A 19,826-nucleotide genomic window follows, 5' to 3' on the forward strand; every position below is an offset into this window, starting at 1 on the left:
AACAACAGAAAAAAAATAATAAGTAGATTGATTTTCATCGAGATGTCAATCGATGCACTGTTTCGCTGATGGCATCAGAGGGCGGAGTGTCACATTTTCTGCCGATGAGATTGAGCGGCAGCGAGGGGCTTAGTGGCAAATACAATCGAGGAGTGTAAACATACAGAGGGCCACAAGAGGCCGATCAATGCCTCCAGTCTGGGATTGATTAATTACCCCAAGAAAGAGACTGAGGTGTGAGGGCACCAGAGAAACCTGATCAGAACAAGATTTATCACCCAATCTCTGTATCATCACTCCCCCCCTTCTCACTGTTTTCTCTTCTTGTACTTTTTTTTTTTCCAAATCTGCCCTTCTCCATTTACTAACGTGAGTGTGTCATCTTTAAATGTGAACGACTCTCGAGCAAGTTGTAGTGGTAACACAAATAGAGAAATAACAAGGTTATAGTAACCTCAAGCTCCATTTTCAAAGGGTTAATACTGCAGGAAAAACAGTTCGAACCCTTTCAAAGATTTTCTTTTTCTAAAACAGCAGAGTGCCTGACAATAAACCTACCACAGACAATAAACCTATATCATATGTTCAAGTGAGTTATGTTGTTAGTTGTATAATATTCCTCTATAAGCACTAAATAAGTAACAAATAATAATTTCCGATCGGATTAATCAAATAAATAACAAATAGACAATATGTACACACAATGTGCCCACACGTTTTATCGTATTAAAGGAATAGTTTGACACTTTTGGAGATTTACTTATTTGATTTCTACAAGATATTACAAGGTCAATAGATTTTCTTACCTTTGGTGAAAGCCAGGGGAGCTCGCCCAGTTGTCGGTCTTTGTGCTAAGCTAAGACAGCAGCCCTTATATGGGACAGACATAGGAGAATGGTATTAAAGATGTAACAGTTAACAATTTGACATTAAAATGTGTAAAAATGACTGAACCTGTGTTATACATTTTGTTGACTTGTGTACTCACATTGCCAGGCTAGCTTTTCCTGCTGTTTTCAATGTGTATCCTAAACTAAGCCAAATGCTTTTGGCAGTAGGCTGTAACTTTATATTTATCAGAAAGACATGAGAGTATTTCTTTTTCTTTTTGTGTTTCAAAGATAAAAAATAACTTCACTTTACTTTACAAATCAGGTTCACATTCAGAAGCAACCAAACTCGGATTCACAATTGCACAACTACATGCAAATCATTGTGTTCAACGCGGTGATTACAACAACAGAGTTCAGCACAATGTTAAGCAGGAGCCACCTCTCGTACCTTCAAGGAAACAATACGGTGGCTGATTGGAGATACTGAGGATTCATCTGACTCAACGCATCAGTTCTGTTTAAAACACGTTTTAAATGCAGCATGATGATAACACGCAGGACAAAGACAGAAATAGACCCGGCTGGTTGCCTCACAGAAAGAACATTTCACATGTTTTCCCTGTGTCTGCTGGCTTTTTTCTGGGTTCCACCAGAGATTAATTGAAGACTCTAAATTGTGAATGTGTGGATGTAAGGGTTGAACGGCTGTTTTTGTCTGTATATATCAGCTCTTTGATGGACTGTCGACCTGTCCAGTGTGAACTTACCTACCTGACTTAGAATTGCCCTCCGGGGACAAATTAAATTGTTTTGAATTTGTACTTTGCCTCCTTCCCAATGTCAGATAGAATTGGCTCCAGTTCCAGCTCCAGCTACAACCCCCCCACCACCACCTCCACCACCACCTACAAATGATAAACGGTAAAGATAATAGATGGAGAAGAAAATCACCCCTGCTGTGTTACCAAGTGTAACACATCTGGATTCTATCGCTTACGTTCCATTTGATTGTCAGTATGTTAAAATGTGATGACACTTTTGGCCAGTAACAAGTGGAAAGCATTTCTAAAGCCGACAGACTTTATATCTTTGTTAATGCTGCTCCGATCGATATAACATTAAGTCAGATGACAAGGTCACGTGTTAATAAACGGGGGTTGTTGAAGTGAATTTTGATTTTCAGAAATGGCAGGCCCTAAAAACTGACAGTAACGGGTCCAAAACAAAATAACAAAGGTGGCAACTCGCTGGTGAACATTGTGAAGCATTAAGCCTCTTAAGAGCCAGAGCTTCCCTCAGGTGTTGGTGGAGACCAAAATTGGAGCTAAAAGGAGAGTTGATATTGGATTTACATTCGTCAGGTGGTTAAAAGCCAACTCTGAATCCATTTTACAGAACGATAATTGATCATGATTGTAATTAACTTGTGTTTTGTGTTGATCACTTGATTGTGTTGATTTTGGGTATCAGTTTTAATGCTTAAAACCTTGTGACATTGTTTGGTGAAAATAACTAAGTAAGAGTTCATATTTCAAATACCATTGACGTGACATTTGTGGAAATCACCCTTCATTTCCAGGCTAAAGTTACAAGACTTGAAGCAGCTAAAACCGAGCACACAGACAGAATATCAAGCACAATATGATTGTCAGTTCACAACTGCCAGTCTCAGTAACATGCCCCAGTCCATCATACCAATCTCCCGATATGAGACTGTACACAGCGAATGAAGACTGGTCATTGTCACAACCAGGAGAGCCACACGACAGCGCTGATGTGTGATGCATGACTGTCTCCCTGACGCCCTACATCCTCGCCCGAACTAATGATGACCTTTGATTCCCAAAAGATGTCAGGAGATGAGGGAAAAAAATGCAAACGCACCCAATTAAATTAGGGTGCAGAGGACTGGAACGTGTGAGCACGTCATGCTGCTGGAGTGAATGGTGAGGGGATCCAGGAAAGACAAAGCTCAGTGTAATTAGGATTCAGGAGGCCCCTTTGTCAAAGATAATTAAAGCTGACAGCCACTGTGGAGTGGAGAGGAAGAGCAGAAAACCCCTTCAAACTACAAGCTTCACTTTAACACACTCTCTACATAGTCTTTCAGTCCCTATGCCTGACACACACACACACGCACACACACGCACACACACACACACACACACACACACACACACACACAAAACCTGCAGTACCATTCATCATCCCGGCTCGCTTTGAAACTGCATGCAAGGCAATAAAATAGATGACAGATTAATAGATACAATAAGACAGCCGTCGTATCTACACTTCCAGTCGTTTGGCCTGGAATTAAGCTGAACAATATCATTATTCGAAGTGACGGTTAAAGCCGACAGCTCACGTCTCACCCTCGCGCAGATCTGTGACGCCTGAGGAGCGACCTCAGTCTTTATCACTGAAGTGGAAGTCGTCTGCATCATTTTGCTAATAATCCGTTTAGATCCCTTAACACATAACTACCACACAATTACCACACTCTCGTGACACCAGTGGATCCCGTGAATTGGCTTCATTAAAGTGAACGTGTTGACTTGCTGAACAGTGACCCCTGTGGCCACGGATGATAATTACAGAATAATGGCACATTGAATTTGCTTCATTTTAAAGCTGCACAACTCAATATTTGTGTATCACTGGAACAACACATCAACATAATCAATTATATAGATAACATGAGCATATTGATTTACATGGAATGCAAATCTCTAATTGCACCAGCTTCTGCTTCTGAGCTGTCTGGGAAAGAAAGTTTATCCCAAAAAAGATCTGATAAGGAAAAGTGAGGGAATGATTTAAACAGAGACCTAATAAAATGGTTCTCTGGACATTTTATAAAAACAGCATAACTGCTATGCTATGTGAGGACTCCCTGCAGCAGATGCTAATAACAAGTACAGCAACAGCACGTTTGCAAGTTTCAAGCAGTTGTTTTTATATGCATAAAATCCATAAAACCTAGAAATGTGTGTTGCTGTAAGATATTTCTGATTCCAATTTAAAAATTCCCCAAACAATATCTTTGGTAATTAATGGCAGAATAAATAACAGCTTTTTTTGGTTTAGTGCTACACTGCAACACCCTTATTTTTTGTAATAACTCAAAACTAAAATATGTGATAGATTAATTATTGAAAGATAATCACTCCTTGCCAGATCATATTGTAATATCTAATTTAATTTAATTGAACACAGAGGAACATTTAGCAACTATAGATCCACAAATTTATCAGAAACAAAAAAGAAATGAAAACAGAAACATGCTCACCACGTACTGTGAAGTGTCGATGCTTAGTTCTGAGCTTGTTCTGCTGCCCCTAGTGGCCATAAACAATTTGATTCGTTAGTATCACTTGGTAACCTATTGTATGTTGTGAGTGACGAGGGTTTTTGCTATAAAAACACTGATTAATGTGTGACAGCATCAAATGTTGAGCAACAGTAGCACATGTAAGACTAAAGGATACAAGACTCATTTCACACAAGCTACTAGTCAGAAGATAAAGTACGACTGGAGCAGCTATAACCAGTGTGTCATTTTTCAATTGAAAAAGGAAAAATCTGTAATTTCTCTAAACGAACAGGAGCAATTACACGTTGGTTTCTTTTCAAATATCAAACCAAAGTCAAACCCGTCCCTCTCGTAAAGAAAGTATGAAGATTTGAAGACACAATGTTAATTTATGCATTTGTGAAAGAACATTGTCACGGTCAAAGGATCTGACCGATTTGTCTTCTTTGAAATTCTAAACACATCTGAAAGCTCTTCTCAAAATAACGAGACAAACAGTTGACTGTTACATTTATTTTGATTCTACAAAATCATTTTTGAATAATCATGCAATGAGACTTTTCTTTATATTGTCCGACAAGTACAGCCTGCAGGAATGCAATATGTTATCCAGTTGTACATGTACTCAAGGTTTAAAGCATCACATTTTCTTCAATTGTACCTTCTTCAGTTTTAAGCTTGGCATCGACATAGACAATCTATCTCTCGTACTCACAAATACACAGGTCTACAGTAAATACATCTTTCACAGCTGGAACGACACTAGATGAAGCCGTTTTTTCGCACTAATTTGACACAAGTCTGTGAATCCATCCCTTCATCTCTGGTTTTGTATTGTTTTCTGTCAGAAAACAGTGCCTTGTGTAACAACATCCAAATGAAAGAGCTGTAGAGGCCGAAGTGCGTCATCACAGAGACTACCAGAGCCGCCGCAGAGAAGGCACTTATCAGTGGCAGATAAATTGTGATTGGCTGAGTTCTTTGTTGTGGTCGGTGACCTCCTTCCCTTTGTGGAAAGAGGAAAAATCTGCCGGGATTTAAGAATACTCGTCGGTGAATTTCTCGTGAAACTCCTTGACTTTTTTCAGCAGGATCTGCAGCTTGTCTTTCGGTGGCAAGATGGTCATTCTGAGCAGGAGAGCAGAGGGAAAAGAAAGTCAAATATATAATATAAAAAGTCAAATATTCTGCTGAATGACAGAGTATCTTTGGGTTTTTGGGGTCTGTTAATTGGACAGGGATTTGAAGATGTCCCTTTGGGCTCAAGGACATTATAAGTGGGAAATAATTAAATAATAAAGTTGTTTAATCAAGAAGAGAATCGGCAGAACAATTGATGTCAGTTGCAACTTTATAAATGTTCTCTACCTGAAGTGGTAGGTTCCATCCTTCTGGCCAAAGCCGCTTCCAGGCACGAGGCAGATCCCGGTCTCCTCCAGCATCCTCATGCAATAAAACATATCCGGCTGCTGACCGATGTCCTAACAGAGGGGGAACGGAACATGATTGAGCTGTTTGACCCTTAACATCCTGCTAGTTTAACTAATAAAATCCAACCTTTATCAACTGTGGTTCTGTGGTAACCAGTTCAGCGTTCATACCTAACGCACTGTGTTCACTGCGTTCTGTTTTTCCTTCATGACTTAAAATTAGTGGTGCACCGATGTATCGGCCGTATATCGGTAGCGGCCGATATTCGCCTCGTTTACTGCCATCGGCGTATCGGTAATAAACTTGACTTTCACCGATAACATTGGCCGATATTCATTGGTATGTTTTCTGCAGCCTGCCAATCTGGCATCCAGATTATGGTACACTGACGCCGGGTTTACACCGGGCGCTGAAGCGCCGCGCCGCGCAGCGCCAAGGAAAGCCAGGCGCCTCCCATCCCCCACCCCCCGTGTTAAACCTTTGTGCGGTTCACATGGGCTGCGATGCGCCGCGCCAGCGCCCTTCACCGATGGTTTCGGCGTGCGAGCGAGCGTATCGCGCCAGGAAAAAGACTGAAAAATGATTTTAAACGATATAAATGACATATTTGATATAATATAAATGATCAAATATGCATCCCATACTTTGTATTCCCCTTCTGTTGTCCTGGAGTTTTAATTTTCCCAATTTTCCCAATCACATAATTAAATGTCCCCCTCTGCCCATCCACTACAGCCACACAAGCAGTCATATAGATAAAAAGAGAGAGGGGGGGGGGGGCTAAAGGCTTGCTTGGAGAATACGTCATTTACCCCTGACACCCGACATTGAACGGGTTACATACAACAACAAGCGGAGAATCAAGGGCTGACCGACGCGGAGAAATGCGGGTCCGGTGTGAACAGCCAGGCGGCTGCGCGCTTGAGAATAACGCTGCGCGGCGCGGGGCGGCGCTTCAGCGCCCGGTGTAAACCCGGCGTTACACACCAAGAAGGCCACATGCAAGTAATAAACAAATATCGGTATCGGTATCGGCTATCGGCTAGATTGTTGTTTTAAATATCGGTATCGGTATCGGCCAAGAATTTCCATATCGGTGCATCCCTACTTAAAATTGGTTGAAAGGATTTTCAATTTGCAGAAGATCAAATCAATTGAAAGTAGAAGTGGACCAAATGAAAGCAGGAACAGCTCAACTGAGCATCTCTTTGTATCCAACATCCCACTCCTGTAATTACACAGTACTATATTTCTCTCCCATCACAAGCTCTGGATTTAATTCACTCTTTTGAATGTTTTATTAACGGTGTACTACAGCTTCATGTGGACAATTTTGCCGCATTGTCCATATTTGAGTTTCTTTTCTAAACACAGGTGCCCTTCGGCTCTGAGTAAGGACGAGTTTTCAGCGATAACAAGGTTACTGAAGGTTGATTTAAACAGAAAACTAGAATTAAAAAAAAAAGAGATGGGTTGTAATCAGGGATAAAACAAATCTCAAGTTTATCTAATTTGTTTTGGATCAAGAGCTTTTTTAAAAAAAATTCTTTAAGTGATTGAGAATATGCTGAATTAAAGCTCTGCCACTGGTGTCGAGTCACTGGGATTGATCACGTGTTGGTAAGTCAGTTCCACTCTGACCTTATACTCTGTAAGGCTAATCAGATCCTCGGTGGCTTGCCTCATTCGTCCTCACTGAAATTCCTACAGAGCAGTCAACCAAGGGACCGAATTGAAACCACAAGCCATCGGAAATCATTTGTTCCCTTTCGCAAACAGGGCAGTGGATGCGTACCTGCTTAAACGTTATTTAATTCAGCACAGTGTAAAGGATGTTAGTCTTATATCTTTCTTTCTTTACCCAATGTAAATTCACTCCAGCCATGATTTTGGTTGTTTGTGGTGAACATGAGTATTGGTGGATTGAGGGCTGTTGAGACCATGAAGCGAAGTAGTAAGCAGAATAATTATAAGTGCGCCAAATAACAAGTAGTACTTCAGTGGGAATGGGAATAAATAAACCTTTTATAATTGAATTGTCTATTTCATTTACTGATCAATGTAATTTCCTTGAAGCACAAAACTATGGTAACATTTGAGAATGAGAAGGTTAAGGACTGACCATGGCCTCTTTAATGGCCTTCTCAGGGATGGTTATGCTGGGGAAGGAGTACATCGCACCCTGCACAGGATTGCAGCTGATGCCTTGCACAGTGTTGAGAACCTGCTCTGTGAGTGTGGCCTTCTCTGCTAAGGCACTTAAAGTGGCTGTGCGCTCCTGAAAGTGAGAGAGAGAGCGAGAGCGAGAGAGAGAGAAAAATATATGAGGGAAAACCAAAGAGAGAAATCAGAAAACACAGGTCATCGATCATCTTCTGTAGCTGTAACCCTCTGTCTTCTCGAGCTCAATGTGGTCCGGAGGAAATCTTAACCACAGAAAATGGTTTCTTTGAATCTTAAAAGGAAGAAACTGTTATTTGTCAGCACCATCAAGATGTCTCCTGACTTATTCTATTGACTGATAGTGTCTCAGGCCTTTTCTAATAATTTTCTGCTTCTTCTGCTAAAACAGATCAGATAAATGCCATTAATTAAACCAAGAATCTTTTCCACACAAGATTCTACATCAATTAACTTCCGAAAGCAACTTCATGGAAGAAGATGCTTTTGGAAGCACCATTTAGATTAGAGATGTTCCGGTACAACTTTTTCTCTTCAAAATACCAACACCTGGACTTTGTGTATCGGCCACAGTACTGTTCTATATTAGCCGATATTGTGTTGGTCTGAAAAGAAAATTCCCGTTTTATTTGGGTGAAACTACTTTTGAAGACGTGGTGTAGGATCAGTCCATAGATCTGCATACCTGCCGATGCCCAATCCTGCATTTTTCAGGAGCACTGGAAGCGTTTCTGATACTGATATTTGGAAACATCTCTAATTATGATGCATTGACCATAATAATGATTATAATGTTCATAATATGATTCCAGCAGTTCAAGACTGTCACATACAAGTTACATATAAAATGTAAAAACGAACCCAAGCATTGGCAAACTAATATTTCATGAAAAAGGAATATGATGAGATAAAGCAGAAAGAGAGAATAATTAATTAGCTGATTAAAGCAACAAAAAAATACATTTCTAGGTGAAATTCATAATCAGTGGCAGCGTACTGATAGAGAACTGCAAACAGAATGTGTAATCTGACTAGTGCCACAGTACCGATAATGTATGACATCAGATTATGTACTGTATTAGGGAATTGATTATCTGTTCCACCCGCAGAGTGAATAATGATAGCAGCAGGATGAGAACTGTGAACCTTGATGAATTTGGCGTATGACGGCTCCCCGGGCTGCGGAGGGTTGACCACCAGGTCCATTAGAGCCTGACCGGGAACAGGAGGACACAGACGGACCGACACCAGCTTCGTCAGCTGGGCCTTCACCTCTTTGTCCATGTTGATGATCTCCATGTAGCCTCCGCGGAAGCCACACCTGAGAGGGAAACGGAAAAATTACAATGTGACGTAGTATCACTGATAATGTAGAGAAGAAAGTAAGATAAAAAAAAAGAGACAGAAACAGACTTTGTGACAATGTTGTCTGACAGATTAATCCCAGAATGACCGTGAGATGACTTACTCTCCCATGTAGCACTTTGACGTGGAGTGGAAGGATACCAGTTCCACTGTATCCGAGTACTCTGGTCCCATCTCAAACAGAACTTTCTTAAAAGAGTGGAACTGGCAACCATCAGCGTACACATTGTCCTGGTACACCTGGGAGATGGGGACAAAATGAGACACATTACATAGTGAAATAGACAATCAAGCAGACGGATGATAAAAGAGATGCAGTACCTCGTCGGCCATAAGGAGAAGACGTTCCTTTGCTGCAAATCGGATTACATCCTCGATGCACTGCCTGCTCTGAACCTGACCTGTGAAACAGAAGGAGGCTCATTTTGAAGAAGAGACTGAAATGGGGATTTACAGCAGTTACGTCCATTTGCTGCCATCTAGTGGCTCCTCTGAGGAGCACATGGCATTTGTGGTTTTAAAACTGTTCCCTCAATGGGAAACATAATTACAGGGCACTTTATCTTCTAACTTTGAGTCAAACATACTAATATGTAAATTTTGAGAGAAGTTTACCAGTGGGGTTTCCAGGGTTGATGATGCACAGGGCTCTCGGGTTGCAGTATTCCCGAGCTTCGTCCAGGGCGCGATGCAGCTCGCTGATGTCCATACTCCAGCAGTTCTCCTCGTTAAGGTAGTAGTTGATCTGCACAGCGCCAAGTTCGGCCAAGGCAGCAGAATACAGGGGATACTGAGGTATGGAGATCATGACGCCTGTGCAGGCCGCCCCTTCACCGCACATCAGCAGCTTCAGCATGGTCTGTGACAGGGAAGTTAAGAAGGACACATTAGACATAAAGAGACGTGTTTATGTTATGTAGCTTACCCTTGTTGATAAAAATAAGGTGGACATCAGTTTGTACAATGCTTCTGAAATTGTCTTAACAAAAGCTGAACACTATAACCTTCATGAAGGTGATGAGCTGCTGTTAGACTGCATTAGTTAGGTGTACCTAAGAAAGTGGGCACTGAGTCAATGATTGAAAAAGGAAAATTATAGAGTGGATGCTTCTGCATTTTAATTATGAAGCTTTCATTAGACTTCTCTTTTTCAAGGACACAAAAAAGCACAGGGCCACAAGCCAAAACATTTCTGCATCTTATTATACTGAACTAGCTTATATCATACATACTGAGATGACAGATTTATGGGGGTGGTGGGTGTTATGATAAATGATACAAAGTACAGAGGTGATAATGTCAAAAAGTCCAAATGAAAGGTGATTTGTACCACTATGCCGTCGCTGGCCCCTGTGGTGAGGTAAATGTCGTCTGGGTCGCAGGGCACGCCGCCGTCCCTTCGCTCGATGTAGCGTGCCACATCCTGACGCACAGAGTCGATGCCCTGACTGGCAGTGTAGGAGCCTGAGGGAGATTCATATGGAGACAACAGAAGTCTTAAAGCTTTCACACGACAAAACACCATCAGGAAACATAATTCAACCCAGAGCCTGAAGGTGTTAATAAGCAGCCAGGGTTATATGAAGTGTTGGCGCAAAAAATACCAACACACATATATAATATATATATATGTGTGTATGTATATATATATATATATATACACACGCACCCATACTGTTCCCTCCACATGATTGCAGAATGCGGCGTGCTCTACTTTTAGCATCCTCTGGGAATGTGCTGTCATTCAACAGTTCAGGGTAGGAGCACAAAGCCAAGACCTTGAAACAAAGGGACGTGTGAGTATAAAAGATGATGAGGACATTATGTGAAAATCTGCACAACCCAGAGAAAACGGATTGACACCAACTTATTTGAAACAGAGGAGATCAAATTGACATTGACATGTCAGAGGGGAGGGGCTATATTTAGTGTCAGACCTGTCGGAAGAAAGTAATTGGCTGCTGTCCCATTGCATGTGCGTCACCGATATTGGCCTTGATGACCTCAGCGAATGGTTTCTTCATTCCCTGTGAACATATAAAGATAACATACAAAAAGTATTATATACGTGAAGAATGGAAACAAATGTGTTAACAGGGAGATGATTTATTCACTTTGCATAATGTCATTTTATTTTCGGAGTTTTAAAGTGACAGTCCGTTAACAGACGTGACTGACAAGAAGAATGGGGTTGGCTGAGAGCCCCCCCCCCCGCAGCAGAACAGCCTTGACCCCATCCTACACACAGGTTTAACACATACGTAGCTTTTACATAAACAGCAGAGTCTGTGAGCCGAGCAGCTGCAGAACAAACAGTGGGTTATTGGTTCACTCATTGGCTGTTGTTTGAACTCAAACCAGTTATTTTCCTGCAACTGAAGGAACGCTGGGGACTAAAAAATGCGATACGTTATAATTATAATGTGTCTACGTCCGAATCCTGTTATAGACGAAAGTTTGGCCCAAGTTTTTAAGTGATAACAGTTATTCTGTAGCTTGCATCATTTAAGTTCATCCTTTGACACAAGAGTAACTTTAAGTTCAAGATTTCTGACAAAACTTCAAGTCAGATTTTTTATGTGTCAATATAAACTCAGGAAGTCTCAGTTTGTGACAACTGTTCCTCTTCAAACTCTTCTACCAAAGGGAACTACAAGTCTTCACTTCCTCAAAGTGAACTGGGTTTATTAGGGAGGTAACATGGAGACATTGTCAAAGGGAAAGAAGCTGTGTGGTGAAAAGGATTTGGTACGTGAGGACATGGGAACAAAGTTTCGACATGAGCACCTTATCACACAGATGGCATTAACTGTCTGACACACAGACACAGAAACATACATTAGACAGAGGCCTCTGACCTCATTTAGTGTGGGGGGGAGCAGAGCAGCAGTGAACTGAATGTCAAACATACTTGATAAGCAAAGTCAAGGTATCTGTTTACTGTCTTTCAGGCCAATAGTATAAGATTTCAGAAATAAGCTCCTGAGCAGCTGTGAGGACAGAGGACAAACCACAACGCACAAAAACACACACACACTCCTCCTGTTGACACCAGATGTTAAGGACAGCGTGACTCCAACAAAACCACAAGCGCCTCGCTCCCTGCGGTAATCAAAGCAGCCTGTTTGTTTGATTTGTCCAATCCAGCTCATATTTTAGGATATTGGAGTCTTGCTCTCTCATTGGTCCAACATAAGAGGCGTCTCTCGGCCTGGACCAATAACATTATAGGGGATGAATCACACCCCTGGGTTAAAAGTATCGCCCATGCATGATGGGGATCCTTTAGAAACAAACTGACCTCTGCTCCTGAGAAACAACTAGAATGGCCCAGTGCTTTGTATCCTCCCATCTGTGATAAAAGAAACACAGCCAAGCAAACAAAGCTGAAGGTCCACCAGAAGGTGAAAAGGGGCTCTGGTAGTAAAACTCGGGCTTTTTATGTCACAGAGTAACAGCAGAGACTTTAAGGACGTAAAACAGTGAAATCTTTTGTGAACAACACTGTGACCTCGGGCGTTGATGACAAAAAGTTCAGATAATAAACCAATATGCATCATTCAAGAGTCTTTTCTTAGTCCTCAGCTGGAAAACGTCTTTAGATGAGGTTTGTGTATTTGATTTCAATCTGGCACAATATGTGGAAAAAAAACTACACTTGAGTATTAACAGTCTGTCCCACAGTAACCCTCTCAAAATGTCCCCATTCGCTATCAGCAATCTGCTCATTAAGAACAAACAAAGACCACAACTTATTAACCGCATGTGAAGCCTTTATCTGCGCTCTTGTACATTGCTAGACTCAAAGTTGGTCTTGTTCTTCTCCCTTTAGAACAAAAAAGCTTGAAACAATCAATCTTTTGTATCAGGGAGGGATAAAAAATAAAAAAAACTAAACATGAGCAGCACCATTCTTTTACTGTAAATGAAAGAAAAAAGTGTGTAGGTAATCAGAGAAGGGGATCAGTGGATTTGAGTCCCAGACAAAAGAGAGAATAGCACTGTGACCTGTTTCCCAAAGTAACACAACACCGTACAACAATTTGGAAAAGTAGGAGCTTGGAGAATGAAGTGGAATTTGTTTTGAGTCTATAAAAGCACAGCTCTCATCGGATGAAGACAGAGAAGTCTGGAGCGGATTACTTAGAGCATAACATTTTTGCCTTCTGGCTCGATGCTGCACGACTGCAAAGACCGAAGGTGGGGGACATCTGCATTTGATGAACAAATAAAGTTCAGTGATTCTACTGTTCTACTGTCTTAAAGGGGAATATGATAAATAAAAAAGAAATTGGCCCTTTTGAGATGTATGGTAATCAGTTTATTGCTTCCCAGACGGGGTCAGCTTCAGATAAGCATTGGTCAGAACAAACAGAACATAAAATCTTTGGTTCCACTGAACCATCTGGTTAAAAAGGTCACGGCTGCCATTACGACCACTGCAGGCCCCACGACGCTGAGCCTTTCACCTGCACAAGGACCTGTTGGCGTGCTCATCCCTTCCTGAGCAAAGCACTAAAGAGGGAACTGTTTTCACACCACACTGCACTCGGTACACTAAACAGCTGGTTGCCACATCACCATTAACAGTGTCACATAAAGGGATCGTGCAGTGCTTAAAAAGAGGAATGCACAAATGATGATGTGGATTTACAGTGGCAATTACTTGGACAGGACCTATAATATACTTGATACAGATACAATTATATTACTTTACTAGAGATTTTGAGATAATTATACATATGATAACGCTTTAGTGGAGCTATTGAGATAAAAAAAACACAACTGTGGACAGTTTTGGATATCAGGAATTCAAGTGTATCATCACCAAGTCGTCAGAGAGTGAAACACACACTTTGGACTCCCCCCCAATTCTTTAGTGCTTTAACCAACATTAACAAAACAGGGGGAGGAAATAAAACATTGGTTAGAGATTAACAGTGGTGATGAGTCAAAGAAAGAGAAATGTGTGGATGTAGCAAATAATCTGGAACATCAGTCTATAAATCCTGGAACATGATGAACGTCCTGAGGAATGACTAACTAACTCATGGACTTTGATTCAAGGGTGTGTAAGAAGCCCACTGGATATTTTAGAGTTTTCTTTTAGGGTAATGTGTAAATGTCCATGGTGATTACATACTGGGGAGAACAGTGCAGATCTGTAATAATAGAGGACACCGACTGGATTCATGCTCGGCCAGACAACACAAGCATTCATCTGCAGCAGACAAGCAGAGTCCCCTTTCAATAGAGTCCACCCTGCCATGTCATTGGGATTTTTCAGACGCCACAAGGTTCAAAGTGATTCGAATTGCAAAATAAAATAAAACGGATCTTTGTAAGTTTAAAGTTTCCCATTACACAACAGGCAAACTGCCACTGTCTGAACATAAGGAAGATAAGTAAACAGACTGGTGTAAGGGAACAAAAACACAAACATGTATTTCCATAATGCAAAGATAAAGATGAGATGTAAAGCAGAGATCTGATGCAGAGTGTGGTCCGGAGGCTACAAACCTCAGCGAGCTCCCTCTCCAGCTCCACAGCCCGCTGCACGATGGGCCCCCGCACCGCGTACTCCACCTTCTTCACCGTGGGGTTCATGGTGTCGATGGTCAGCACCTTGGCCCGGGACACCACTCCGTTTTCGGACATTTTCTCTTTGGGGAGCCCGCGTCGCGTCGCGCTCAGACTCGATAAGGCTCTGCCGGGAGAGGAGGAGGACAGAGGGGGAGAGGTCAGTGAGCGGACCCTGGGAGTGGGACCACCGCCGGCCCGCAGCGCTCCGACACAGCTGCTGCTGCTACCGGCCAAAAAGTCGCTTCCACCCCGGCTAAGAAACCGAACATTTCTGGGTGAAAGCAGCTGCATCCGTGCGGCGGACATCCTGCACGGCCTTCTCTCAACAAAACTCCGAAGAAATAAAAACCCTTAGCGGAGTGACTGTAGCACCGCAGCACGCCGGTTACTTCACTCGAGAGGAAATGTAAAGTTGTGCAAGTGGAGCCGCAGCGCTCGGACCTTTGAACCGCACAGAGATAAGACTACCGGGGCTCCGCCAAAAGACACTGAATGACTCCGGGAGCTTCTCACTACCAGGCTGCATCCACCGACTCAACTTTCCCCTTTGGGGCTTTTGGGGGGGCACTCTCCCTGCACACATGGCAACGCTACAACCAGCGAGCGTATCCCTCCCCTTTGTGCGCGCATTCCCACCCCTTCTCCTCCCGTCATCCCGTTATCCTACGCACCGTGAGGCTGTCAACTGAGCCCGGTTCTCCGGTTACTGAGGCCGGACACCTCTGGGGCCAGACGTCGATCTGAGAGATAAACAACCAGGGAACCGGTGCACCTCTCCAACTTTGTCCCTCTCGCCCCGCGTCCCACGGGTTTGTCCTGAGCGCATTGTGCAGGTCTGGGAGGAGACTTTGAAGGAGACTTGCTGATGAATGCTCCTCCTTTCTGCACCGGAGTTAAGTTTCCTCCATCATTTCCTTTCACAAACATCAACATGTGCCATCAGAACAATATAAAACAACCTATAATCAAAATTAAAGTCTACACACACTGGCTTTAATAACAGAATATATAGATATTCATGTAAATCTGGCTTCTAATTCTGCAAATGTTTGTCTGTCTGTGGAACACATAGCTCGTGAAACGTTCATCTTATCAACTTCACACTTGGAACGCATTTTCTTAATAGACCGGGGAAGTGCAAGGTCGAATTTGGTGCAATTTGGACATGGGATACCTTCAATATGAAAATTCGGAGGCAACCAAGGAGTAGTGTTTTCCTGCTGTGAGTGAGTAACTTGGTCATTTAAAATTTGACCAAATAGCAACAATCATTGACTGTTTATAAAAAGCTCTGCATGTGAACAGTAAAAAAGTGACAGTATATTGCAGAACTGTTTGAGGACTCACTTATGACAAGAAATACTTCTTAAGTTGGCTGTGGAGCAACCAGGCCGGTTTAGAACGGGCACTTAATTATTTAGCTGAATGTGCTTAGTTAAATGTATTGTACAGTTGCTTAGTAGTTTATAAGCCCCTGGTGTGGTGAAATGGGGTCAGACCTAAAGGCACTGGTTCAAATTTCTCGGGTTAAACTGGGACGGTCCCGTCAGCCTCGCTGGCAGGAAATCCCACAGACAAAATGAGCATGAGGAGCAGAGCATCTGGTGAAAACTGGGATTAGAAACTACTTACTGGTATGTTACTGATCCTCAGTCAGACTTTCAGTGCAACTCTGCCTTCACACTGAAAAGTGAGTGAGCGATAGGTTTCTTGAAATGACCAGCGCAGATATAAAGACAAGACACAGCATTTATCATGACTATAAGAGTATTCATTCGACAATGGTGTGTACCTGTTTTGTCAACGGCCAGTGTCACTGTTATTATAACAATTATGGAATAAGTATGACTTAAAGAACTTGAGTCCTTGCAGATGCTTTTAGATTTTTATCATCTGTGTGAGATACAAAAAAACATTATATTATTACTATATAAGTGGCAGTTTTATTTGTAATATTAATATAACCACTGAGCTGATGTTTTGCAATGAAACATTCAACCCATAGACTGCAAACATTGTAATTATCTCATCATTGATATGAAGATGGGATTAAATACCTTAATGATACAAAGACCCATAGAAAGTAATCAACCAAATATATAGGAACTAGAAAAGACAAATATTTACTATTATGTTGAGCCAAACGATTCAAAATGTTCAAACAACGGACAGCAGGCACATTTTATCCCAGTGCAACCTCCTCACGTTTCTCTAATACACTTTGAGGTGCAGTGAAATCCGAGAGGTAACGGTAGTATTCAGTAGCAGGAAGAAAACGTAATGTGAAACTGAGATTTGTTCAGGTTTCATTGCTGTAGCAACAGGCCTGAAGCCAAGCTAAACATAAATGGGGAACAGTAATCCCTTACATGCTAAACAAAGCTGAAAGGAGTTAACTTTGTCTTTGCATTTTCAATTGTTCACAAACTTCCGTTAGCATTAAAGCAACACTGTGTGACGTTTTACTGAGCAACAGTGCCCTCTGCAGGCACACAAGTAATAAAGTGGTTTCATGTAGAGAAATCTATCATTTCAGTGAGTTGGGTGACAGCATCACCCAACTCACTGAAATGATAGCACCATTTTCCCTCTTCTAAGACAGTGACCAATCAACTTATTTTGTAGCTGCTATTTTTAGGTTAAAAAGTTGCATAATGTTATTTTAAATAAGTAACCGTATTATATCGAACTTGCCTGGTATGATTACAAGTGGTCTGTCAATCACTGTCTTTATAAAAGATGAACACATGGAAGGTATTATATGCCTCTACTATAGATCTGGTTGTCATCGTGTTATTTTTTATGTTTGCAGTCATCAGTAACAATATAAAGAAAACCCGAAATATCAGTAAAGAATACAAATCACAGTTGAAAGGCTATTCACCAATTCATTGATATATTATTAGGTCAAAGGGTACGAGATTTACCCAAAACTGAGGCGTTTTAGCGATGTAAACTTTTCACTTAAAACCCAGTGGCTGCAACTATGTCAGAGAGAGTCTGTGTGGCCACGGAACGCAGTGCGAAGGTGGGGACTGACGGTGGGATAAGCAGAAAGAGCTGGTGCTGTGCCGTCTGAAGTCCGTAGCTTTTACATTCATCTGTGACCGAGTAGCATTGTAGTGGCTGGTGTGAGAATCCAAGGACAAAGTCTTCCGTGTTCCCTCTCTGAGACCTCTCCTCCGGGGAGACACACGATGCCTCCTCCTGGCTGAAGTAGCGTGTGCTGCTGAAGATGTAGAGCAGCTTCAGCAGCTCCCAGCAGCGGGCCTCTGAGGGTAGAGGAGGGTCACTGGGCAGACGATGAGTCCGCACGCAGGAGACTGAGCGGCGTGTTTCCCGGTTAATGAGGAGAAGTGCCAGCACATCGGGGCGCAGGGACACAGATGTTGGCATGCAGCGCTTTCCTACGGCCAGGCAGTCTCTCAGGGCCTCCACCAGTGGTGACCAGAAACGACCTACCAGCTCACTCTCGGCTCTATGCAGGGAAGGAGTGGGACCACACAGCACACAGACGTCTACCCCTGGAAGCAGCTGGAAGCGGAGCAGGCGGTGAGCCACGGTGGGGCTGCCGTGGGGTAGGAACACCGGGTAATCACAGGAAGCGGATCCGGAGGCCGAGAGGGACCGGATCACAGCGGAGAGCAGCACGACTTCCTGTGGAGCCAGACGCCACCACTTCTCTGTGGCTGCAGCTATTCGCCCGTGGACGAGGAGGCATCCAAACTCGCTGTCTGCGGCCTGAGCAAAGCCATCCACTGCCTGTTGAAGAAGAGCAGGGTTGGGAGGCAGGAGTGAGTCAGCGCAGTGTGTCAGGTTACCCAGGATGCCCTGTTGTCTCTCCTCCAGCAGCTGATCGATGAGGCTGAAGCAGGAGCGCAGGTCCCTCTTCAGCCTCTCCACATTCCTCATGTTGGCCAGCTCGTCCTGGCCCAGCACCAGCACCATGCAGCTCCACACATCCTCCAGGAGGCGCTGCAGACGAGCCTCCTCCTCTTTGCTGCTGCTGCCGCCTCCACTCACCGCGATGAGCATCACGCTGTCCTGGAACACCCTCCACACCACCTTCCCCCCGCCCTCGGTCTCGCAGCAGGACAACACGACCCCCTGGCCGCCCCCAAACATGTGGACGCCGTTCAGGGAGCCGATGACCGGGAAGGGCAGCTGTCTGGGGGCTCCCCGCGTGAAGAGGGGGACCCCGCTGCTGGCCGTGAGGCAGAGGAGGTGCGTGGATCCGTCCTGGAGCATCATCGTGCGGTGTTAGCTAGCTGCGTTACGCGTTCAACACACGCGCTTCCCGGGTTATTGAACCGCTCAGCTAACGGTCCCCATTCAGCTGATAAAGTTAAATAAACTCACCGGCTAACAGTGGCGCGGCTACCGCTGGCTCCGGTGTTGCATCACGTCGGCGGAGCTCCGTCAGCACCACGCAACCTAAAAAAACCAATTCCCCGCGTCTGGCCGGAGCAGGTTCTTACACCGAGGAGGACGAGCGATACCATGCAGCTACTGTAGCATCACAACCCCGCCAAACCCCCCGCGGTGCCTCGGCTAACTGTGTTTAACATGCTAGGTTAACAAAACAAGTTACCGTCGTTTCCACAGTAACGATGTCCCATGATTCATTCTTCGGAGCCGGAGAGGGCGGTTACATTCGGCTGGTCGAGCGGCAGTTTGAGAGGGACGAGCTCCGGTGGAGGCGCTGCAGCGGCGGGAGGGAAACACCGACCTGGGTTCAGCTGCTGGAGCTTGAGCCACTTCTCGCGAGAGTTGAAGCAGCCCACTGATCACGCTGCTGCTCATCAACGTCACCAGATCACTTCTAAAACAGACACTCTGATAATACTGCAGACTATTAGTAATAGTTTAAGGTGCAATTCAATGTCATCACTTCCCATGATATTATGAAATGTACAAATAGTTCTATTCTATATCTATGTGTAGAATATGAGACTTACTTACGTTTTTTCTTCATTTTATAAACCTAAGATAATCAATTTCTTCGGAGCTACCCTTTATTTATTAGTTAAATGTTAAAATCCCCGCCTCAGCTTCCTCCCATTAGTACTGTACCTCTAGTATACATTAGGCAGCACTGTCAGCAATGTGTGTCACGCAAT

The 19,826-nt window shown here is 43.3% G+C and overlaps 2 protein-coding genes across 5 annotated transcripts; both read right to left on the reverse strand.

Moving 5' to 3' along the window:
- Positions 1-5,160: 5,160 nt before the first annotated feature.
- Positions 5,161-19,454, reverse strand: gpt2l (glutamic pyruvate transaminase (alanine aminotransferase) 2, like). 4 transcript variants are annotated; one of them, XM_034612609.1, is made up of 12 exons: positions 19,298-19,454; positions 14,644-14,830; positions 11,061-11,150; positions 10,793-10,901; positions 10,454-10,587; positions 9,739-9,982; positions 9,445-9,524; positions 9,227-9,363; positions 8,905-9,079; positions 7,700-7,855; positions 5,515-5,627; positions 5,161-5,274 (listed from the first exon to the last, which is right to left on the reverse strand). In XM_034612609.1, exons 1-12 carry the CDS (start codon positions 19,330-19,332, stop codon positions 5,184-5,186), a joined length of 1,551 nt encoding a protein of 516 aa, XP_034468500.1. In that variant the 5' UTR covers positions 19,333-19,454; the 3' UTR covers positions 5,161-5,183. The 4 variants fall into 4 exon arrangements, with proteins under 4 accessions (XP_034468500.1, XP_034468502.1, XP_034468503.1 ...); XM_034612611.1 differs by lacking the exon at positions 19,298-19,454 and adding an exon at positions 15,378-15,523; XM_034612612.1 differs by lacking the exon at positions 14,644-14,830 and having other exon boundaries at positions 19,298-19,413.
- fuz (fuzzy planar cell polarity protein) lies at positions 17,233-19,056 on the reverse strand. Its single transcript, XM_034612614.1, has one exon. The coding sequence runs from the start codon at positions 18,955-18,957 to the stop codon at positions 17,671-17,673; it is 1,287 nt and encodes a 428-aa protein (XP_034468505.1). The 5' UTR covers positions 18,958-19,056; the 3' UTR covers positions 17,233-17,670.
- Positions 19,455-19,826: the final 372 nt, after the last annotated feature.

This window comes from Hippoglossus hippoglossus, chromosome 17, assembly GCF_009819705.1.
Source record: "Hippoglossus hippoglossus isolate fHipHip1 chromosome 17, fHipHip1.pri, whole genome shotgun sequence".
Taxonomy (NCBI): Eukaryota; Metazoa; Chordata; class Actinopteri; order Pleuronectiformes; family Pleuronectidae; genus Hippoglossus; species Hippoglossus hippoglossus.